This window comes from Chelon labrosus, assembly GCF_963514085.1.
Source record: "Chelon labrosus genome assembly, chromosome: 23".
NCBI classification, from domain to species: domain Eukaryota; kingdom Metazoa; phylum Chordata; class Actinopteri; order Mugiliformes; family Mugilidae; genus Chelon; species Chelon labrosus.
In genome coordinates, this window is record NC_140356.1 from 19,479,590 (window position 1) to 19,504,145 (window position 24,556).

A 24,556-nucleotide genomic window follows, 5' to 3' on the forward strand; every position below is an offset into this window, starting at 1 on the left:
GTTGTTTTAAAGCAACAGTAGTGTTTTTAATTATTTTTTTTCCCCAGGAAACTTTAAACACTCCTTACACTCATTCATTCCTCCCCAGAGATTTCCTCCTCTCCAACACAACCTCGCCGTGTGTGTCGGCGCTCCAGACTGAAACTGTTGAAGCTTTGTTGACAGAGTGTAAGTGGAAAGCAGGACGTCCAGACAGGAGAGCCATTCACTGGAAAACCAGACCTCAGACCGGCCCGTTAAAGTTTAAACCCTCAGCCGTGGAGTCACAGGACGGCCTCGAACGGGACACGTCTGCAGAGGTGGAAAAAAATAAGTGTCTGCTCGCACCGCTGATGTTTACGAGGAGTTAACAGTGACTTTAAACATCTCACATGACTCACATTTAATTGACAGAGTCTGTGAAAGTTCTCAATCATCCAAAAAGAAAAGAAAAAAGTTAAACAGGAACATCTGTGGGTAGCTGGAGGAAACCTGGATCTTGCTTTCTGCTCTGACAGTTCATCGATGTCTAGAAGCTCCAGTCTCAGGTTGTGAACAATCGTGAAACCTCTTGTGGACAGATGTCAGATTATATCTCAGTCCTCCTCCTCATGTTCAGAGAAAGATTTTCCAATCTGACATAGATGTCTTTCTTTACTCCTCTTTCAAACCGTCTGTCTTCTCTAAAGAAGGTTGAAGAAGCGTCAGACTGTGGTAGCACTCACTGGAAGCTACATTAACTCTGATCATGCAAATATGGATCAATTAAAGTCTTATTTATTATCTACAAACTTAACATATGTATTTTTAATAAAACAAAGAGTAAGGCTTCACATAATAGTAACACAAGTGTATTAATGGCTGGAATATGCTCAGATTTCATATATGCACGTGTTGATTTGGGGGTTTTGTGTAAAGATGTGACGATACAGAAAGGCAACCCACAAAAGCTTTTCATGCATGGGGTTTTATTTATTTATTATAACGTGTAATTAGTGTTAATGGCGTTTTTTGTCAGAAATCTGCATATATTAGTTTATGTCGAAGCATATTAGCAAGGTTGTACGCCTTTAAGTGTAATTTCTGACAGGAAATCCTTGCCAGTTATAATTTTATTGTTCACGAGTAGGGTTTTGTGTTTAAAGTTTGTTAAACAGCCTCTGAAAAGTCGCCTAAAAAAGGCAAAAATGCAGCTTTTAGTGGAACATCAACTGTCACCAGCATCACCAGCGCTGGTGCACGAGTAGCCGCCGTAAGCACTGCCTGTATGCGTGTCACAATTTTAAATGGACTAAAATATATAAATACTATAGGCTAAATAACAGTGAAATGACAACTACGACAAAATACAAACGCGCCACTTCATATTAGAATAAATAACCGCAAAAGAAAATAATGACCGCGTATTTTTAGTAAGGCATATTTCGTGGGACCGACACGCCAGGGGTCCTGCAGCGGTTCACACGGAAACCAACGCTAACGACCGATGTTTGTTTTGCTATAATTAGCAGGTAAATATTTTCCTTTTTAAACAATATTTATACGAAAATCACATCTTCTAAGTAGGAATTTGCGTTGCACACTATTCAAAGTTCACATTATAACGAACCAGCGCGCGCTAATTGCTTTATTCGCGCCATGAAAACATTTGTTTACATCGATTTCGCTGCGTTCATTCAAGTGGCCTAGCTAAACGCGCTAGCCGTGCTAATGCTAACTGTGTTTATTATTAATTTGTGTGCGCGTTTAAGCGTTGATGCGTCTCCGCGACACTTAACGCTGACAAATATTGAGCTAAGACGTGTTGCTAACGTTGGAGCTAACGTCTCTGCGCTGCATTTCATAGCTAGGCTAGGTGGCTAACGAGCGGTGACTGCGACGAAGCTGTTGCTGCTGCTACGTGGGTGTGGGTCAGACTAGTCTCAACGGTAGAATTAACGGTTACAGAGTTCAGAGTGATTAATATCAGGGAATTGAGCTGAGATCTTTTACCCACTTGGATAAATGTTGGTTTAAACGAGACTTCCAGATCACCCGGAAGCGGACACGCATGTAGTTTGCATATAATTTGGTTCTGCTTAATTTAGTTGGGAGAAGTTTTGTCTCAGTGTAGCACAGTGTCAGTTATGACCTCTATCTTGTGTCATGTGTCTTTTTAGATGGACTGTCTTAAATTATTGTTTTAAAACAATCTTCGGTTTTTATCTGTGGTTTCATTTTCTGTATTTAAGAAGCAGGAAGCCTCAGACAAAGGTGGTTTATTCCATTTTATAATTACCACCATCAATCAGCTCGTCTGCCAGTTCAGTTTCTTCAGTTAATTCATAGTTTGTGTATAAAATATGGGAGCCGCTATTCCCTGAAGCCAGTCAGCTGTCATGTGTGATGTGCCTCAGTCGGGCTCTCCAGCAGGTTCACCCACCCATGATTAAAAGATTAAAAATAAATGCAGTCTAAGAGTTTACTGTTTATAAAAGAGACACTTGAGCGTCTACGTTGTTGGGCTCTCTGGTGAAAACAAATACCCTCTTGTGTTTTTATTTCGGAGGCTGTGGTTCGTTGGTTTGTTGTAACCAGACTCGGTTCTTCTCAGAGCAGGAGTCCGGGTGGTGGTAGCGCTCCGTTTAGATTCCATTACGGGGCGTATTTCAGCCCAAACAGAGAAAACAAATACCTCTGCACACAATGCATAGTCCTCCAACCAAGCAGAGACATTTTATTGTAAACTAAATCAACTCCAGGACGCTCAGATAACGTGTATCATAGATAAATAAATGCTTTAAATACTTTACTGATCCAAAATGGGAAATTGTTGCGTTACAGCAGCATCACAAGCTGTAGAAAAAGACGGCTACAAAATAATATAGTTATTATAATTAGGGATGCACTGAAATAAAAATTCTTGGCTGAAAACAGAAACAATGAAAGAAATTGTTACGCCAACGAAATCCCACATCTTCTACGAAGAGAACGGCCGATCATTTTAAGGCAGGGATTCTCCAAAGTGTGGTGGGGGTGGGCAGAGATGAAAAATGTAGTTATCTTCTTCTGCGTACAGTATATGTGTAGCTATCTGAGCCACCTGCGCTGCTCTTGAAAAGCCCCAGATAGCACCGTAACCTCTGTGTTATGATGACGGGGTTGTGTTCGCTCCACGGTAACGCGGCTGAAAATAGAAAAAGGGGAACTGCTGATCTGATGCCTCCCCTCTTGAAATGACAGCATTGCACATTTTGCAAATCGCTATCCGTGGGTCTTTCTCAGATATATTGAAATACGTCCACACCGCAGACATGTTGTCCCTTCCAGGCAAGCCCGTGCCCCCCAAAGGTTAGGGTTAGTAGTAAATATATTAAAATGAAAGCAGAAAAACAGCATGAAGGAAAATCTGTCTCTACTTATAGTTATAAAACACCCCTTCCTTCTCTTGTCCTCCGTCCCTCAGTATGCCTGCTGAACGCAAGCGCTCAGTCAACATGGACGAGAAAGACGTTTGCACCTTCACCGCCAACAAGGAAAAAGAGAAGGACAGAGAGGGCGAGAGGAGGCCGGCGTCGGCCCGGGACAAGGCGAAGGATGAGGCCAAGGTGAGCGGCGGCAAGAAGGATGGCGGTGGTGGCGGTGGCGGCGGCGGCAAGGAGGAGAAGAGGAAGCGCCTGGAGGAGGAGAAGAGGAAGAAGGAGGAGAAGGAGCGGCGGAAGAAGGAGGAGGAGAAACAGAAGGCGGAGGAGGAGCAGAAGAAGAAGGAGGAGGAGGAGAAGAAGCAGCAGGAGGAGGAGGAGAGGAAGCTGCAGGAGGAGGAGGCCAAGCGACAGCGAGAGGAGGAGGCAGCGCTCCTGAAGTAAGTTCTCTGTTGATGCCGATAAATTAACGTCAGACTGAGCAGCATCAACATCTCAGCATCATGTTTATTTATCACATGTCAATGCTCCACATTCTAAATGCATGTTGCATCGTTACATCTGCAGGGAGAAAGAGGAGGGTCATCAGCTGCACCAGGAGGCCTGGGAGCGCCACCAGTGCAGGAAGGAGCTCCGCGGCAAGAACCAGAACGCTCAGGAGGGCCGTCCCGAGGAGGCCTTCTTCACCCGCCTGGACTCCAACCTGAAGAAGAACACGGCCTTCGTGAAGAAGCTCCGCACGCTCACCGAGCAGCAGCGCGACTCGCTCTCCAACGACTTCGCCTCGCTCAACCTCAGCAAGTACATCGGCGAGGCGGTGAGCTCGGTGGTGGAGGCCAAGCTGAAGATCTCCGACGTGGGCTGCGCCGTCCACCTGTGCTCCCTCTTCCACCAGCGCTACGCCGAGTTCGCCCCGCTGCTGCTGCAGGCGTGGAAGAGGCACTTCGAGGCGAGGAAGGAGGACAAGGCGCCCAACGTGAGCAAGCTGCGCACCGACCTGCGCTTCATCGCCGAGCTCACCATCGTCGGCCTGTTCACGGACAAAGAGGGCCTGTCGCTCATTTACGAGCAGCTGAAGAGCATCATCGGGACCGACCGCGAGACGCACACCCACGTGTCGGTGGTGATCAGCTTCTGCAAGCACTGCGGGGACGACATCGCCGGCCTGGTGCCGCGCAAAGTCAAGCTGGCGGCGGAGAAGTTCGCCTTGACCTTCCCTCCGAGCGAGATCATCAGCACGGAGAAGCAGCAGCCCTTCCAGAACCTGCTGCGGGAATACTTCACGTCCCTCACCAAACACCTGAAGAAGGACCACAGGGAGCTGCAGAACATCGAGCGGCAGAACAGGTGGGTCCCCCCAAGTGAGAGTCCTGATCTTAAACGTCCTAGAGTTGGTCTCCTGTTGCTTCCTAAAGTCTTTCCTGGTCTAAATCGTTCAGTCAAAGTTAATGTAGTGTGGAGAGGGTAGCTGGTACCTTGTGTTCTCTACTCCAGAAATGTTCTGGTCATCCAACGCTGCCATAAACTCCCTAACCCTCTCTGGAAGATGTTTCTCCTTGACGCTGTCTCCAGGAAACTTTTCTCTTCTTTTAAACGTTCAGTGTTTGTTGTTTGGTGATTTAAGATACTCTGAATCACGACTGAGCTTTCCCCTCCTCTTCAGGCGCATCCTGCATTCCAAAGGTGAGCTGAGTGAGGACAGACACAAGCAGTATGAGGAGTTTGCCACCTCCTACCAGAAGCTGTTGGCCAACACTCAGTCTCTGGCCGACCTGCTGGATGAAAACATGCCGGAGCTGCCGCAGGACAAGACCGTGCAGGAGGGTGAGTGGCCCTTCACTTCCAGGATGATCCAGGATATTTGTCTGGTGTCTTTTTTTTTAATTTAAGATTTTGTTTTGTTCCCTCAGAGCACGGTCCCGGCATCGACATATTCACCCCTGGTAAACCCGGGGAGTACGACCTGGAGGGAGGAATCTGGGAAGACGAAGACGCTCGTAACTTCTACGAGAACCTCGTGGACCTGAAGGCCTTCGTCCCCGCCATCCTCTTCAAGGACAACGAGAAGAGCGGCCAAGGCAAAGACAAGGACGACGCCAAAGGTACGTTTGTTATAAATCCACAGACAGACAGAAGGTGAAAGAGTTTTATTCTGAGTGCTGCTTCTGTCGCCGGTTTCAGAGGGGAAGGATGCGGCGAGCACGACGGAGGAGCTGGAGCTGGAGCTGGAGGCACTGGACATCGCAGACGAACCTCTGGAGCTGGAGGGGTCGGACGAGGTGGAGAACGAAGAGCTGGCCAAGAAGCTGCTGGACGAGCAAGGTAAACACGAGCCGCTCACGGTGCGTAGCTGCACAGGGAAGAGCGCCAACGTGAATCCTCTACGTGTTTGTTTGTAGAACAAGAGGACGAGGAGGCCAACACGGGGTCACACCTGAAGCTCATCGTGGACGCCTTCATCCAGCAGCTTCCCAACTGTGTCAACAGAGACCTCATAGACAAGGTGAGAGACGCGCCAACCAACTTCATACGTGACACAAAAGGAGCAGGTTATTGTTAATAAATAAACTCTTGTGCTGGCTCCTGTAGGCTGCCATGGACTTCTGCATGAACATGAACACCAAGTCTAACAGGAGGAAGCTGGTCCGAGCCCTCTTCACCGTTCCCAGGCAGAGGTGAGGCTCCGACCCAAACATCTGTCCAACCTGCGCGAGTCCTTTAAGTGAAGAGAGGCAGGAAATAAGCTGCCAGTCAAACAAAACTCTTCAAATAAATAAAGACACACCCTCAAATCACAGAGATTAGTTTTATCTCGGGACTTCTGACGTTTTTACTACACGTCCACAGGTAAAACTAATCCTGTCCAAACAAAATACAAGTGTTTACAAAAGTGTTGCAGCCACTGTTGATCAACCGTCCACGTCCAGTACCGTCAACCGCCACAACGGGGCGCTATCATCACATTGGACTCGTTCTCTCCTCGCAGGTTGGATCTTCTGCCCTTCTACTCTCGCCTGGTGGCAACCCTGCACCCGTGCATGTCGGACGTGGCCGAGGACCTGTGCTCCATGCTGAAGGGAGACTTCAGGTTCCATGTACGTGATTTATTATTTAATCATGTGTCGGACGAGAAGCCGAAAACCAAATCCGTCTGTAAGAAGGTTTTAAGATGATGTTTGATTTGTTTCCTCAGATCCGGAAGAAGGACCAGATCAACATCGAGACCAAAAACAAAACGGTGCGGTTCATCGGGGAGCTGGCCAAGTTCAAGATGTTCTCGAAGACGGACACGCTTCACTGTCTGAAGGTGTGAGATCTGCGCCCGTCTTTAGACACGTACAGGAAGTTTTCTCAGCGTTGCCCTGATGTGTTAAACCTGTCGATGCTCCCGACAGATGCTGCTGTCTGATTTCACCCATCACCACATCGAGATGGCCTGCACGCTGCTGGAGACCAGCGGCCGCTTCCTCTTCAGGTCGCCCGACTCCCACCTGCGCACCAGCGTCCTGCTGGTTAGTACAAACCCTCCTCACGGCAACGCTTTTGTTTTAAATACACCTAAAAATGAGGACACCTGTTAAACGACGGTCGAAGCAGCTTGAATATTTAAATTGCGAGGATGCAGCGCTGGGTTTAATGACTCAATAACTGTTCTGATACTGAATCCTTCACTAAAGTCGTCTTTCAAGATAAAAAAAATGTAAATTTATGAATTTAATCTGCTTTGTGCTGCACGTTATTTAGAAAAAATCCAGTACAAACTGAATAAAACCCTAAAAGAATAGTTAAATTAATAATCAAGTAGTAGTTAGAAGTGTGCATCGGCCACCGGTCATTTAAAACTGAAGACTTGGATGAAACTACTCAAAGAAAACTCAACAAATCCAGTTGTTTCAGCTTTGATTTTGAATAAACTATGACAGAGGATCTACACAGACGTAAGGATCATTTAAAGTACCGCAGGACATAGACAAAATTTCACCAAAGACAAGTCGTACAAATGTTTGTATCTCTGAACCTCGTCAGTTAACCTTCCCTCGATGTGTTCCATCTTTATTGGTCCAAAACAATCAATTAGAAAACTGCAGAGATGGAGAAACAGCCGAAAATACTAAAGAGGAAACACACTACTACCAAGTGGACCAATCACAGTGCTGGGGAAGGTTTATGTTAGTTACGGTGCTAGGGTCTACGTAGGGGCCTGCGTTATCGTTGTAGCCTCTGCATCAACTTAACACAGAAGTATAAACTGCCTGTTAGTCGTTGCATAAATCAAACAGGGTTTCCAATTTAATGTTAATATTAATGTATCTTTGTGTTATTACAGTGATTTAAAGACGGACTGATACAAAAGCACATGATCTGATTCTAGTTGGGATAGCTTCATAACTAGAGGCTTTTATTAAGACAGTAGAATCAACTGCCTCCTCAAAAACAGGAAATGAAATTTTGTGGGAGACACTGAATCAAACTTATCTAAAGATCAGTTAACCTTCCCTCCATGTGTTCCATCTTTATTGATCCAAAACAATCAATTAGAAAACTGCAGAAATACTAAAGAGGAAACCCGCTACTACCAAATGGACCAATCACAGAGGCGGGGAAGGTGCATGTCAGTCACGGTGCTAGGGTCTACGTAGGTTCCCTGCGTTGTCGGCATAGCCTCTGCCTCTGCAACTTAACACAGAAGTCTAAACTGCCTATTAGTAGTTGAACAAAATCAAACAGGGTTAATGTTAATACCAGGGTCTAATTACTCTGCTATGATCTCGTAATGAATCGGAAGTATTTCTGCACATCTCAAACTACGTTGTGCATGCGTCGTCGTTGCGTCTCTCCCTCCCCTCCCGTTCCCAAATCCGCCTCTCCCTCCACCCACACTGGTCTCCCCCCTCCTGCTCTGTCCTGAATTTAACCTGACGGAGAAAACGGCACAGACGACTCTCGTTTTAAAACCTGATGTTTGTGCTCTTGATTTGTTTAGACCACGGAGATTCACAATTATTTTAAGAGTTGGTCAAAAAACTGGAGGAAACGACTCCAGACACAACATGAAGGAGCTGAACTTTAGTTAGATTGACAGTCATTATGTCAGTTTACTATAAATTATACTTATTCTTTAGTTAATCTTACAGACATTTGTCCGTAGAACACCACGTCTCAACAGTGTTTTGTTCAGTATTAATGTAGATGAACTGAACTATTTGTCTCTAAATCCAATATCTTCGTGTTAAATACATTTCACTGTGCGTTGTACTATGTATAACTGTGCATGTGACAATTAAAACCTATCTTATCTTATCTTATTACGGTGATTTAAAGACGGACTGATACAAAAACACATGATCTGATCCTAGTTGGGATAACTTCATAACTAGAGGCTTTTATTAAGACAGTAAAATCAACTGCCTCCTCAAAAAAAGAGAAACACTGAATCATCAGCGTTATCTAAAGATCAGTTTGTTGTCTGTAACTCCCCAACCTTTAACCCCCCCCACCCCACCCCTGTCTGCGCTCCAGGAACAAATGATGCGTAAAAAGCAGGCGCAGCATCTGGACGCCCGCTACGTGACCATGGTGGAGAACGCCTACTACTACTGCAACCCGCCGCCCATGGAGAAGACGGTGAAGAAGAAGAGGCCGCCGCTGCAGGAGTACATCCGCAAGCTGCTCTACAAGGACCTGTCCAAGGTCACCACCGAGAAGGTGCTGAGGCAGATGCGCAAGCTGCCGTGGCAGGACCCCGAGGCCAAGGGCTACCTCATCTGCTGCATGGTCAACATCTGGAACGTCAAGTACAACAGCATCCACTGCGTGGCCAACCTGCTGGCCGGCCTGGTGGCCTACCAGGAGGACGTGGGCATCCATGTGGTGGACGGGGTGCTGGAGGACATCCGGCTGGGTATGGAGGTAAGAAGAGACAGCTGGTCTGTTAAGGTCATTGTGTTGTTGATGTTTTTGTCGTGTGACTCCTCGTCCTATGTCCTGTGTCCGTCCCCCAGGTCAACCAGCCCAAGTTCAACCAGCGGCGCATCAGCAGCGCCAAGTTCCTGGGCGAGCTCTACAACTACCGCATGGTGGAGTCGGCGGTCATCTTCCGCACCCTCTTCTCCTTCATCTCCTTCGGGGTGAATCAGGATGGCAGCCCCAGCCCCCTGGACCCTCCCGAACACCTCTTCCGCATCCGCCTCGTCTGCACCTTGCTGGACACCTGCGGCCAGTACTTCGATCGGGGCTCCAGCAAACGGAAGCTGGACTGTTTCCTCATCTACTTCCAGGCATGTCTGGTTTTTAACCTTTGACAATAGCAGAAGAAGAAGAAGACGACTCCTGCTACTACTACTATTTCTTCTTCTTCTTCCTTAGGGCGTTTAAGATCAGATTATGGGGCTGTAATTCTTGATCGGGACGTTCCAAGTCTCTAATAATAATAAAAGTGAAATAAACGAGGCTACGTTTGTGTTTCTGCAGAGGTACATCTGGTGGAAGAAGAGCCTGGACGTCTGGACCAAGGACCACCCGTTCCCCATCGACATCGACTACATGATCAGCGACACTCTGGAGCTGCTCCGGCCCAAGATGAGGCTCAGCTGCTCCATGGAGGAGGCCACCAAGCAAGTCACCGACCTGGAGAGGGAGGTGCTCGTCAAACTCGGTAGGATGAGGCGAACGCCGGGGGGGGGGGGGGGAAGGGGGGAGTGGGGGTTTAAATCCGTGTCGGCGTAGTCCCGCCGGTCGAGCCGCTCTCGCAGCATTCCCCGGTGTGTGGGAGGACGGCGGCGATTCATCACTCGTCTCTGTTTATTATCTGTCTGACGGGTTTAACTCAGTGAAACAGGCGCATACCAAACAGCCACCGGCGTGACGAGTCAACACCTCGGGCTTCACAATCGTGAATCAAACAGATGTCATTAATTCTGAGCCTTTATAGACGTTAATTGAGCCCAAATATAGTCATGAGTGTTAAGTTTCAAGCTGCTTGGTTTCTAGATAGAAGCAGGAAGTGCACATTAAAGCGGGGACTGATCTGTGGTGCATTCAGGATGAAATGCATAAAAAAAAAAATGGACAAACAGGAAGCGTGTCCCTCTAATCGCGGTAGATTATCGTACAGAGGAGCTCAGTTATCTCATGGTTCTTGTGTAACTTTAACCACCGGGGAGGGGAAAACAGGATGTGGTTAGTAGTGGGCACAGACACGCAGCTGGGACGGGTGGAAGCCTCCACAGTGGGGCGCCGGAGAGCTGATGGGACGTCCCGAGTCTGAATCTGCACTCTGTCTGAAGTTATAAACGAGACAAATTGGGAAAAACGTTGGAAAAGTGGAAGGATTTGACTTTGACAGGAGGTAAATCGTGACGTCTGGACGTCTGAGCATCTTCGTTGTTGGTTTTTATCAAACGTGGTGCAGGGAGGAAGGAGAAGCTGTGAAGACGGGATGCAATAAAAAAAAAAGGAATGGTTCAGGAACAGTTTAAGGCAGGGGGGTCAGACTCATTTTAGATCAGGGGGTCGGACCAGTAGCAGGAAAGATTAATAACCTGCAACAGCAACTCCAGATTCTTCCTTTGTTTTAGTGCAAATAAGAACATTATGGAGTTTTTCGGTTAAGGTGCACTTTCTTCTTCTTCTTCTTCTTTCTTCTTCTTCTCCTCTTCCTTTGTAAATTCATTCTGCGTGCCAGATTGGACCCTCTAGCACCCCTGGTTTAAGGTGTTGTCTTCAGCCTCCAAATCTCCAAACCAAAATGTAGTTCCAAACAACATTAAACACCTTAAACCGGTCTCAGTTTTACCTAGAGACTCTTCGTAGGAGCCCGACCTCGAGGTTTCTATCCAGTTTTAGGTGGCCGCTACCAGTGAGCTACCAACAACATGACGTAAACGCCAACTAATGCACATAAATAATACATAACTGTGGGTTTTATTGTCCCACATGTCAGTCTTTAATAGATGAGGCTGATAAAATGTATTAAATTGAAATTAACATGACATTAAGATGTGTTTAAGATTAAATGTGGTGAATCAGAATCAGCGTGGACAGGAGGCTTGATTATTATTATTATATATGGGCTTTAAAGCATGTGAACCGTTCCTTTCAGGAGCTTTTCTTTGTCTTAAAGTGTAAAGTACAAAGTGCAAAGCTTCAGGTTTGTAAGAGGAGAAGAAGAGGAAGCAGGAAGCGTTCATGCTGCAGGCGTATCTCACTCTGCAGCCTGATAACAGCTCCGGAGCTACCGGCTTTGTTTGACAGTTTCAAGGTGTTCACCTGGAATGTGCCGAGAGGAACGTGAAGCCAGCGCTCCACCCTCTTGAGAAAGTGACGGGACGGGAGGCCCGGGGCAGGAGGTGACCCGAGCACCGACCTAAAACTACCTGACGGAGCAAACGGCGCTGCTTCAGCCAAGTAGAAGTATCAGAGGAGGTCACAGGGCTCAGAGGTTAGGAGCAAAGTGGATCAGTCACTGTGGTCAGGTCATGACCCGTTGCCACGGAGACGGAATCAAATGATGTGATCGGATGTTCACATCAAGACATCAGTCACTGTAGAACTTCACTGATGATGAGGAGCATCACATCTACTGGAAATAGAACAGAAGAAGAAGAAGTAAGGGAGGAAGGAAGGATGGAAGGAGGAGAAAGAAAGGAGGGAAGCAAGGAGAAATGAATCAAGGAAGGAAGGAAGGAAGAAAGAAGGAGGAAGGAATGAAGGAGGAGAAGGGAAGGAAGGAAGAAGGAGAAAGAAAGAAACGAAGGAAGGAAGGAAGGAGGAGAAAGAAACGAAGGAAGGAAGCAAAGGAAGGAGGAGAAGGGAAGGAAAGGAGAAAGAAAGGAGGGAAGGAAGGAGGAGAAGGGATGGAAGGAAGGAGGAGAAAGAAACGAAGGAAGGAAGCAAAGGAAGGAGGAGAAGGGAAGGAAGGAAGGACAAGAAGGGAATGAAGGAAGGGAGAAAGGAAGGAAGGAGGAGAAAGAAACGAAGGAAGGAAGGAAGGAAGGAGGAGAAAGAAACGAAGGAAGGAAGGAGGAGAAGGGAGGGAAGGAAGGAAGGAAGGAAGGAAGGAAGGAAGGAGGAGAAGGGAGGGAAGGAAGGAAGGAAGGAGGAGAAAGAAGGAGAAAGACGTAAGGGACGGGAAAGGAAGGAAGGAAGGAAGGAAGGAGGAGGAAGGACGGAGGAGAAAGGAAGAATGAGAAAGAAGTAAGGGACGAGAAAGAAGGAGAAAGGAAGGAAGGACAATGGAGAAAGAAGAAGACAAAGAAGAAGAGGAGGAAAAATAGAAAGAGGAGGAAGAAGAGGAGGGAGGACATGCTGTCTGGCTGTCCTCCCTCCAGATGTCCTCCATCCAGAGACGTCTCCGTGGTCATTAGGACAAAGGTTTACACCTCCACCTCTGATTAGATTAGTCGTCTCAGCTTTTCACTGGGTAAACAACCACAGACCGGTCTCCATGGAAACGCTGCCAGCGTTCACGTGTCCGATTCAGCTTCAGCTTCAGCTTCAGCCAGAAAGTACGATTAGTTTAGTTAATGTTGTGTGAACGGAGAGAGTTTGATTGATGGAGGCGAACCTCCTCTGAACAGCAGCGCCATTGTTTCCTGTCATACTTTAAACGGGACGGGGCATTCCTCAGCGCCCGGCTCACTCCAGACCTGATCTTCAGCTCTCATACCTTCATGCCTGACTTCATTCCTCTGAGCCGTCAAGCACCATTGCATAATAGGTTTCACCTGCCGTCCAGGTTCTGTTGTGAGTCTGAACAGTCTGTTTCTGTTTTGTTTTCGTGTTAAGGTCTGGCCATGGAGAAGGACGGCCGCTCCAGCGCCATGAGCGAGGGCGAGGGCCTGGACGAGGAGGACGACGACGACGACGAGGAGGGAGGGGCCGAGACCGAGGAGCAGTCGGGCAACGAGAGCGAAATGAACGAACAGGAAGAGGACGTGAGTCTGAACTGACCGGACCAGTCTGTCCTCTCAGACATGTCCCCGCTCAGATTAAGTTGGCAGCTGGAGGGGACGAGTAAATAAACCTGACTGACGTTTCTGGGACAAGCACCATATATATATACACACACATATACACCAATCAGCCACAACATTATGACCACTGACAGGTAAATAACATCGACCATCTTGTGACAGTTCAGTGTTCTGTTGGGAAACTTTTGAACCTGGCATTCATTGGTGTGGATGTTACTTAGACATGTAGCCCCCACCTAGACCAGACCAATATTAGGAAGGTGGTCATAATGTTATGGCTGGTTGGTGTGCGTCCAAGTCCGGTTGCAGTCTCCACTTATTAAAAACTATAACTGAGATCTGTTTATGATTCATTTAAAGTTTTTCTTCACAATCCGTCACCGTTCCTCTTTCTCTCTCCTGCAGGACGGCTCGGAGAACGAGGAAGAGGAGCGGGAGGAAGAGGAGGAGGAGAACACCGACTACCTGACCGACTCCAATAAAGAAAACGAGACGGACGAGGAGAACAACGTAAGATCAGACTAGCCCGGTAGAGTAGGTGGTCTCTAATGTGACCCGGGACTCAAAGGAATGAGGTCATGAGTGTCTCAGATCACCTCCACATGTTTTTATTAATAACCTCTGGAGCAAATGTTAATATTTTAAATATGTCTGCCGGCGTGCAGGAGGTCACCATCCGCGGCGGCGGTCTGAAGCACGTGGCCTGCGCCGAAGACGAAGACTTCATTCAGGCTCTGGACAAGATGATGCTGGAGAACCTGCAGGTAGGACGTCCTGCTGCTCAGCTGTCAGCTAAAGCTTAAAACTTAAACTTGTTCGCCTGTTATAGAACATGTTTTTTTTTTGTCATTGCAGCAGCGCAGCAGCGAGGCGGTGAAGGTGCACCAGCTGGATGTGGCCATTCCTCTGCAGCTGAAGAGTCAGCTGAAGAAGGGAGGCTCCGGGCAGCAGTGCATCGGGGAGGGAGAGTCGGACATCTCTGACACCATGCAGTTCGTCATGCTGACTCGCAAGGGAAACAAGCAGCAGGTAAAAAAAATGGCCCGAGACACTCTGCGTCCTGCTTTGGCTCTAGATCAAGACTTTCATTTTACTGCACGATAGATATTTAGTCCTGGACCACCGGTTGTGTTTTCCCGTTCCACACCAATGAATGAATGCCAGGTCCAGAAGCTTCACAGCAGAACATTGAACTGTCACAGGATCAGTCAGTGGTCATAATGTTGTGGCTGCATAGTTTGTTTTAAAGGAAGTGGAGCTGAGGGAATTTAAGGTAGAACTATTTATTTATTTACTGCTGCTTCCGTGTTTCTTTTATTCATTGCTATCGGTCGTTGTCCCAGAAACGTCAATCAGGTTTTTACACTTCTTCTTCTTCTCTTGTTTTAATGGCGGTCGGCTAGTGGCAAAGCTGCCAAAAATTGAAGAAGAAGGAGAAGGAGGGGGAGAAGTAAGAAAGGAAGGAAGAATGAGAAAGAGAGTAAGGAGGAAAGAAAAGGAGAAAGTAAGAGTGAAAGAAGGGAGGAAAAGGGAAGAAGGCTAAAGGAAAGAAGAAGGAGATAAGATGGAAGGATGGATGGTGGAGAAAGAAGGAGACAAAGAAGTAAGGAAGGGAGGAAGAATGAGAGAGGAAGGAAGGAAGGAAGAAAGATGGAGAGGGGAAGGAAGGAGGGCAAAGAAAGGAACGAAGAAGGAAGGCAAAGAAGTAAAGGAGGAGGAAGGAAGGAAGGAGGAAAGGAACGATAATGGAGAACGTAGACAAAGAAGTAAGGAAGGAAGAATGAGAGAGGAAGGAAGAAGGAAAGAAAAGGAGAAAGAAAGAAAAAAGGGAGGAAAAGGGAAGAAGGCTAAAGGAAAGAAGGAGACAAAGAAGTAAGCAGGAAGAATGAGAGAGGAAAGAAGGAAGGAAGAAAGATGGAGAGGGGAAGGAAGAAGGGCAAAGAAAGGAACAAAGAAGGAAGGCAAAGAAGTAAAGGAGGAGAAAGGAAGGAAGGAAGGATGATGGAGAAAGAAGTAGGAAAGGAACAAAGAATGGAAGGGGAAAGGAAGGAGGGAAGATGGAGAAGGAAGGAAGAAGGCAAAAGAAAGGAAGGAAGGAAGGAAAATGAGTAGAAGGGAGGAGGAAGGAAGGAATGATAATGGAGAAAGGAGACAAAGAAGGAAGGAAGAATGAGAGAGGAAGGAAGGAATAATAAGAGAGCCACGGCTATAAACAGTTGTATTTTCCTCCAGAGCATCAGTTCTTCTTTATCAGCTACTACTACTGCTTCTTCTTCTCTTGTTTTAATGGCGGTCAGCTAGTGGCATAGCTGCCAGAAATTGCAGAAGAAGAAGAAGAAGATGTCTGCTGTGTGGAAGAACTTTACTCTGGGAAATAATGACGTCAAACAGGAAATTTGTGAATTATTCAGTGTGGATGTTTGATGAAGGTGTAGAGGTAGAGGAGGAGAGAACAAGGTACCAGGTCTCCACTGGACTGGACTGAATCCAGTGGACTCTAGGAGAAGACAAGGAAGACAAGGACAGGCTTTAGGACGCTACAGGAGACCAGCTCTAGGACATTTAACAAACTCCGTCTCACACACTGGACCCAGTCTGACGGAGCCCAGTGATAATATTGACTCTGGATGTGTGTGTTTGTCAGGACCAGCAGTGAGGACATGTCTTCTGGACTATTTAAAGGTTTAAAAAACAAGAAGTAACTCTGGGACAAACCTGGTCTTGTACAGTTTGGTCAATCGCCCCATTCACACCCACACACACACACACCCAAACACACACACTCACTCAGTGGGACCGGTGACGCAACCTTCAGCTGGACGTGAAGTCGTATTAGGATCAACTTCTGGGTTCAACGTTGCTTCTCCCAGCAGAACACTGAACTGTCACAAGCTCAGTCAGTGGTCATAATGTTGTGGCTGCATAGTTTGTTTTAAAGGAAGTGGAGCTGAGGGAATTTAAGAGACTATTTATTTACCGCTGCTTCCGTGTATCTTTTATTCACCGCTATCAGTCCTTGTCCCAGAAACGTCAATCACGCTTTTACACTTACCAAGAAAAATAAATGTCTTTTAAAAGATGCAACGCACCGAAGAGTCAGCTGCTCCCGGCGCTCACGGGGTTAAAAGGTGCCGCCAAGTGTTAGAAATGCGAGGCGTGTGCTTTAGCTGCAGCAGCAGCAGCGGCGGCGGTGGAATGTGTGGTTTCAGGGCAGAGGCTGGTGGTTGCAGCGTGAGGGTGTGTCCGGCTCTCGGCCGCCAGGACTCTGAGGTTTTAACGGAGCGTTGAGTCAACGCTGCTTCACTCTGCAGCCAGACGCACACCAGAGCAACGACATGAGAGCAGCGACATGAGAGCAACGACATGAGAGCAGCACAGAGCATCCTTGTCGTTACTCTCTCTCTCTCTGTAGACGCTTCACCGTGGCGCTCTGCAGCAGAGGATAAAAGAATCCTGTGTGTCTTCACGGCCTCACACCTTCTCTTACCGCTCTTAGATCCGAAGCTAGTTCAGTTTTACGTCGGTGTGGACGAACAAATCAGATTTATTTTGTGATCTTTAGCTTGTTTCCCCTCATGTTTCCAGTCTTTGTGCTAAGCTAAGCTAACTGAGCGCTGTTCTAGTATTTCAAGTTCAGTTTTAGACTAATTTTAAAAAGCAAAAATACAAACTTTCGTCTTTTTAAGATGTGAAAAAAAGAAAATGGAAACTTGATTATTTGATTCAGTCAAGTCTTTCAAGGTTGTATATAAGTATGTAGCTTTAGGCCGTTAGCTTAGCTTAGCACAAAGATTGAAAGCGGGAGGAAACAGCTATCCTGTCCACTTTGATTCTGACACCTGTTCACCTGTTCACCTGTTCACCTGTCTGATGTTCCTGGTCAACAGTACAAGATCCTGAACGTGCCCCTGTCCTCACACCTGGCGGCGAACCACTTCAACCAGCAGCAGGCCGAACAGGAGGAGCGCATGAGGATGAAGAAGCTCACCCTGGACATCAACGAGCGCCAGGAGCAGGAGGACTACCAGGGTACGGCTTTAACGTTTAAAAAATAAATAAAATAAATAAATAAATGCTAAGGTGACTTGACGTCTCTGTAACGAGGAAACTGGAAATCCATCAAACGGCTCACGTGTGTTTGCAGAAAATTGCTTGAAGTTTTTTTTTTTAAAAACACAAAACACGAGCCAGTTTCCTGGTTACCCTTTCTGCGGTCGCAACAAATCTGGAAACAAAAGTTGACCAACAGGGCGATCACGGAAGAAATGAAAGCGTCAGGGCGTGTCGTTCCGCTGCGTCTCTTCTGTGAGGACTGATTTGATAAGTTGATAAGAAAAAGTAGATTTCTTTCCGCCTTCTCTTTGCCCCCAGATCCCGCTACGCCCGCTTTTATCGTGAGTCAGATTTGATTCAGATTTAAACTCGGAAAATCACAGAGACTCTGTTTTCTGTCTGCTAGCATTAGCGTTAGAAATAGCATTAGCATTAGCATTAGCAATGCTACCTTTTTTCCTCCCAGCTTGTTGTCTACACATCAACCGGGCAGAACTTTTTTTATTTCTCATGTCGTGACCGGCAACTATTCTGCGATTGGTCAGAAATCGGAAATCGGAAGTGGGCGTGGTTAAATCGGAAATGCTAGCGGGCGCTCCGTTAGCTCCCAGATGCTAATATTCGCAGCGTGACCGCTAATCTCTCCTGGGTAAAGATCGGCATGCTGTGCGTGATCCGACGTCGTTGTCGTGACGACCGGCCGACGTCTGAAAATAATACGAAAAGTGCCTCTCGCCGTCTGTTTACCGCAACTGACATTTGCTGCAGTGGGAGGGGCCTGTTAGGACTTCCCCGGAGTTTCTCGTGAAGTATAAATTTCCTGGCCGGAACGAACTTTTTTCTTGTTCTCACAGCGCTAGGAGCGAGATTTCTTTAGCTAACGTCTTGCCGCTAACAAATAGCACGTTAGCTCACCTTTCATAAATGTGTTGCTGCACATTTCTAGCTGGCAACATGTCATCTGGATTTCATCATGTTTCAACCGCTACTGGATAGTCCTGCAACCAATCAGAGACATTTACTTGTAAACAAATTTGCCACATTAAGCCCCGCCCACACGATCTGATTGGCCCAGTAGATCTTTGCTGAAGCAGAATCGGACCAAACTCAAACTTTCCACCGCAAAGAATTTGTGTGCGGGGAAGTTTCTCCGACTTTTTAGTCATAAGTAGATTCACCAGGAATATTTCTCACGTGATTAATGTTTTACCTTCTCATGTTACAGAGATGATGCAGTCTCTGGCCCAGCGTCCCGCTCCGGCCAACACCAACCGCGAGCGCCGGCCACGCTACCAGCACCCCAAAGGCGCTCCAAACGCCGACCTCATCTTCAAGACCGGAGGAAGGTGAGACGAGACCCCGCCCCGATCGGTGTCGTCACCGCTTACAAAAAAACCCCCAGAAAGAATGAACCTGAAGCAGCTTTATGTCGGATTAGAGTTAATTATCTCACGAACTGACGAGCCGCGCTGGTTTCTCTTTGAACAGAGGCAGAACAGAAAGTCGTGACAAGAGAGACAGGAAAGACGAGCAGCAGGGAAACCACAGATACAGAATGACACAGCGTAGGACTGATTATCACACAGAGAAGCCTCCAGGTCACTTTTAGAGAAAAAACACAGAGTTCTCGTTTACATTCGCACTATTACTGGTTCTGATTTTCAGGTGCAAAGAGTCCAGGAGGGATTATTTATCTTTAAAAACTGTGGAACCTTTATTTTTTTCTTTTGTAAATAAAGATTAGTTCACGTTTGTTCTTAAACACCAGAAGCAGCTTGTGTATTTTCTCTTGCATCTTTAAAGCCGAATAACACAACTAACCATCGTCCAGTACTTTCCTTATTGTTTGATATTTTTTCCACTAATGTGAGATTTTCTGACGAGGTTTGTCTTCATACGTTCGATTAAAAGAATATATTCAAACAGAAAGTATTATTATTGCACTATAAAACATCACTGTTGCACCGGCCTGCCGCCTCTCAAACTAGACTCCCCAAACTAGCCCCTAAAATGATTTTAAAGGTGTTTCAGAGGCATTTTTTAATGTTAATTAACATAAAATATAATAAAAGCAATTAGGCAGGGAAAAACTGTTTGTCAGGGATTTAATTTAATGGATTTTACCCATTAACACTCAACTAATGGGTCATCTAGCGGCTAAAAGTGGTGGAGGAGACCAAAAATAGAGCAAAAAGAGAGAATATTGGACACAAATAGTACTCAGAATTACTTGTTGGCCCAAAAAATTCATTTATGCAGGTTTAATATTTCGGTCCTGGTCAATTTGGGAACATCCACAGTTGCTTTAATATGTTTTCTTGCTGATTCTTTGGGCTAACCTCAGGTCTCAGACTAGTCTCAGCTCTTTGATTAGCTGTCCGGCTACAGCTTTTTAAACTGAGTTTATTTTCCAGGTATTTTGGACTTTTATTCAAAAGGGACCATGAAGAGAAAGTAGTTTGGGCATCCAGGAACAAAATCGGTCAAAGCGGTGTTAATTAAATTGCACTCGGCACCACAAACACTCAACTATTGCCTTGGATGTATGGCTACGACTTTAACGACGAGTTTAGCTTGTCAAAAACCAAAAATAGAGCAAAAAGAGAGAGAATATCGGACCCAAACATAACTCAAAATTACTTGTTTGCCAAAAAAAATTAATTTGGAGTGTCATTGCTATGGGTTGGGGGTGCCTGGTCTGGTCTAGGTGGGTGCTACATGTCTAAGTAACATCCACACCAATGAATGCCAGGTCCAGAAGTTTCCCAGCAGAACATTGAACTGTCACAAGATCAGTCAGTGGTCATAATGTTGAGGCTGATCAGTGTATTTGTGGAAGAAAGTGCATAGTTTGTTTTAAAGGAAGTGGAGCTGAGGGAATTTAAGAGACTATTTATTTAGCGCTGCTTCCGTGTATCTTTTATTCATCGCTATCAGTCGTCGTTACAGAAACGTCAATCATGCTTTTACGCTTACCAAGAAAAATAAATGTTTTAAAAGATGAAACGCACCGAAAAGTCAGCTGCTCCTCTTGACTTGAAAATCCATCTGTGCAGGTTTAATATTTCAGTCGTGGTCAGTTTAGGAGCATCCAAGGACCTTTATTCAAAGGGGACAATGAAGAGGAAGTAGTTTGGCCATTAACCCGTACGCTAGGTACCATAAACACTCAACTATTGGTTCAGACGTCCAGCTATGACTTAGATTAGTTTAGCTTAACAAAGTCCGTTCACTTCCTACTCTATGGTTAATGTAAATGTTTTTTCTTGCTGATACTTGGGGAAACGAATTAACCTCCGTTCTCAAAGTTCAAGATGGTGGAGGAGACCAAAAATGGAGCAAAAAGAGAGAATATCAGACCCAGACACAACTCAAAATTACTTACAGGTTTAATATTTCAGTCTTGGTCAATTTAGGAGCATCCATGGCCAGTGTAAATATGTTTTCTTGCTGATACTTGGAATACTTTCCGGGTATTTTGAACCTTTATTCAAAAGGGACAATGAAGAGGAAGTAGTTTGACCGTCGGTGCTAATTAACCTGTACGCTAGGTACCATAAACACTCGACTATTCGTTCAGACGTCCGGCTACGACTTAGATTAGTTTAGTTTAACAAAGTCCATTCACTTCCTACTCAGTATACAGCAGACAGACACAATAAAAGACAACCTGTTGATCAAAGTGGAGCATCTAGCAACTAAACGTGGTGGAGGAGACCAAAAATGGAGCAAAAAGAGAGAAAAAAACGGCTTTGACGCAGGTTTGATATTTCAGTTCTGGTCTACTCAGGAGCATCTATAGTTAATGTAAATGTGTTTTCTTGTAGATACTTGGGGACAAAAAACTTAATTTCAGTTCTCAAAGTCAAAGATGGTGGAGGAGACCAAAAATGGAGCAAAAAGAGAGAGAATATCGGACCCGAACACAACTCAAAATTTAAAAAAATCTGTCGGCGCAGGTTTAATATTTCAATTTCGGTCAATTCAGGAGCATCTTTAATTGCTGTGAATTAGTTTTCTTGCTGATTCTTTGAGCAGACCGACCCAAACGTGGCGCTAACCTTCACAAGAAAAGCACCCACTGATTTCTTTTATTTTGAAGGAGCAGTTGCCAAAAGAAATGAATGTAAGTCAATGGTGTCCAAAGCGAGGAGCGACTGGGTTAGTCTTCTACAGTAAATGTCCTGCTCTGTCCCCTAGGAGACGCTGATTGGAGTCTGGTCCTGGGCTGAACGAGCGAGCGAACGAGCAAGAGATAGAATGAACGAGCAAAAGAGAGAGAGAGAGAGAGAGAGCGAGAGTGTAAACGAGAAGATCGGAGGGGGGAACCGGTCGAAAAATCGGGAGTCGCGAGTCCTCCAGGCGCCCTCTGACGTCGGAACAGACCAAAAACCCATGACCTGAACACACACTCTTAAACCCCTCCCCCCACACACACACCCGCTGAGGGGCCCGGTGGTGGCGAGGCAAAACCAGGAGCTGGGTAGGGGTCAGAGGTCAGGGTCTCAGACGACCAGGTGGCTCTCTTTCTTTTTTGTCTGTTAACAAAACCGTCTGGACCAGAGAACGAACTGAGACGGCGAGAACGGCGGCGGAGGAGGAGGAGGAAGAGGAGGCGGCGTTGACGGCGAGACGGACGGGATGAGGCGGGACGATCGGCTCGCCCCCCGCCGTCCCACCAGGGGGGAGGAAACAGTGACTCACGTTTAGGAGTTAAAAACCTGGCGAGTGCACGGGATATTATTGGTTTTGGTTTTATTTACTTTCTTTTTTGGACTCGGCTGAAGGAACCGTCGTGTCGGTCAAACTGTTGACGGCGAAATCAAACCTGTGGTCACACAGCGTTCAGCCGGCGATGCTCAGATTATGTAGATGAAGACGAAAGAGACGGACGCTGGAGGACACGATGATTTAAACCTGTGTGTTTCACTATTTTGATTATTGGATCGTTTTTTTTGTTTTCTGCAGAATAGTCGGTGATTGTTAAAAGGTGTATTCTAACTGTTTGACGTGAGAACTTTAAACTTTACTCTGTTTACTGTTTAATTACTGTCAAAGAAAAAAAAAAGAAGCAACGAGCCTTCACGTCTTCTGCCTGAAAAGTCGCTAAAATCAAGAAAACTGATGAATTTTCTTTCTCTAATCGATGCAGCTGCAGTTTTTTGTTTTGTTTTGTTTTTGTCGCTGTCTTTCTGCTGGTTTATAAAATCTCTTACAACAACTTCTCACCAGTTTGATAACACTTTATTTTTTCATGGTTTCAGTCTAATTTAACGTTTAATTACTGTAATCAGAGCTTTGGGTGTTTAATAAGAGATATTTGATGCTTACTTTAAATGAAAGTATGGTATTTTTGCTGGGTTTTGGACGAGTGTTATCGCCAAACACCTCCCAGTAATAGTTCTTCATTTATCCCTCTTTAAAAAAAAAATAAAGGAAATTAATTAAAACTTCAGAATAAAGTGTTACCAACTCTTTTTAACATAATCCACCAATAAATAATTAGCCTGGAAGGTTTATCTGGAGTCTCTCTGTTGGGAACTGATTGTGCTCCTGCAAAGATCTACCAGCCAATCAGATCGTTTGGGGGCGGGGCTTATTGTGTAACAGCATTCGTTGACGTCATCTATCTGAGCGACGCGGAGTTGAATTAGTTGACAAGAAAACGTCCCTGATTGGTCGGAGGATGATCCAGTTGACGGCGCGTTACCGCTAAGGCTAAAAACACAGCTAAGCTAACATAAGCCAACAGTGTGTCGCTAACAAACTCTTTTTTTTCTTAGCGACAAGGTGTTCTCTAAAGAAATATCCCCGTATTATTCCCTCTCAAGAAAAAACTGCAGCATCTCAGTGAAAAAACAAGCTAGTGGTGCTAATTCTAATGCTAATGCTAATGCTAGCAGGAAAACAAACAGATTAAAAGGCATTATTTGACTTCTTGGGGAAGTTTCTGCACCAATTTGCTGTTTGTTTAAGAAGACTCTTGTGTTTGCACAGCAGAAATAAATCTAAAGTGTGCAGCTGTTAGCTTAGTTTAGCTTAGCTTAGCTTAGCTTAGCTTAGCACAAAAAATGAAGTGTACAGTTAGTGAAAGGTTTTTGTTATTGAGCTTTAGATGCGCTCAACGGTGGATTTGTCACTTCTGGACAGAGCCAGGCTAACCTTTTAGAGCTTTTTATGCTAAGCTAAGCTAGCTGGCTGCAGGCTGAGGCCAGTAGAACGACAGCTACACGTTGAAGCTCTAGAAACCTGAAGGTGTACATATTCCTGTACCTGTCTAGCTTGATGTGTGTGTTTTACTTTTCAACATTCAGCTTGATTTGATTTGTGTAACGAGATAAAAGATGAAACTTTATTTTTCTCTTTTGGTCAAATGATTTAACCGTGTGCCGTGTGAGAGTCTTTTATTTTAGATGAATTGATAGATAAATCTCCTCTTGTGTTCCGCTCGTCCTCACCCTTCACTGTAATAATAATAAAAAGCAGCTTTAGTTTGTTTAGTCAGGAAAATAATAAATAATAAAACTCTGTAGCTTTGTGTCTCGCCATGAATAAAAGTCGACCGCAGTAAACGTTGGACCGTGTCGCTGCAGCTCCGTGGATGAGGTCAGTCGTGTGTTTGTGGCCTGTGTCGTGTTTTCGCGAGGGTGCGCCTGTTTGGAGAGCTCTAATTACAAGGCAGCCAGCGCAAGTATTTGCTCACTTCCTGCCCCGAGCTCGCCTCCCAACGCTGAAACGTCCCGAGCGTTTCTGAGAGCGGCCGGATCAACCTGGAGGTCAGGAGGCCAGAGAAAGAGGAAGAGAGAGAGAGAGAGACTCTGAAAGCTCAGGTTTATGTCGTCTAAGAAATCCTCCTGCAGTCGCTTTAAATAAAATAAAAAGTAAAATAAACCCTTTGACTTGCAGACCAGCAGCTGTGTTATCAGATCAGACGATTAACCTCCTGCTGCATGTTTGATTTGTGCAAGGGCTGTTATCGTTAACTCTCAAATACGTGAGTCAACGCGCTGCAGCCCGAGAGAACGCGAGCAAATTAAAGACGTATTAAATAATTCTACAGAGGAAGTTCTCTTTTAAATTAGTTTTTTCATTTGAAGTGCTTTTAACAAAACCAAAAATTTTTAAAAAATCTGTTGTCATTTTATGTCA

General features: G+C 45.7%; 1 protein-coding gene across 2 annotated transcripts; it reads left to right on the forward strand.

The window, feature by feature from the left end:
• Positions 1-1,155: 1,155 nt before the first annotated feature.
• Positions 1,156-22,628, forward strand: upf2 (UPF2 regulator of nonsense mediated mRNA decay). Of its 2 annotated transcripts, XM_084573143.1 has the most exons (21): positions 1,156-1,490; positions 3,425-3,820; positions 3,948-4,727; positions 5,044-5,204; positions 5,291-5,482; positions 5,562-5,702; positions 5,780-5,883; positions 5,970-6,055; positions 6,367-6,475; positions 6,574-6,687; positions 6,776-6,892; positions 8,901-9,290; positions 9,383-9,658; positions 9,852-10,035; positions 13,167-13,315; positions 13,760-13,864; positions 14,020-14,118; positions 14,210-14,383; positions 17,242-17,383; positions 18,633-18,753; positions 21,608-22,628. In XM_084573143.1, exons 2-21 carry the CDS (start codon positions 3,426-3,428, stop codon positions 21,615-21,617), a joined length of 3,849 nt encoding a protein of 1,282 aa, XP_084429269.1. In that variant the 5' UTR covers positions 1,156-1,490; position 3,425; the 3' UTR covers positions 21,618-22,628. The 2 variants fall into 2 exon arrangements, with proteins under 2 accessions (XP_084429269.1, XP_084429270.1); XM_084573144.1 differs by lacking the exon at positions 21,608-22,628 and having other exon boundaries at positions 18,633-21,596.
• The last annotated feature ends 1,928 nt before the right edge of the window (positions 22,629-24,556 follow it).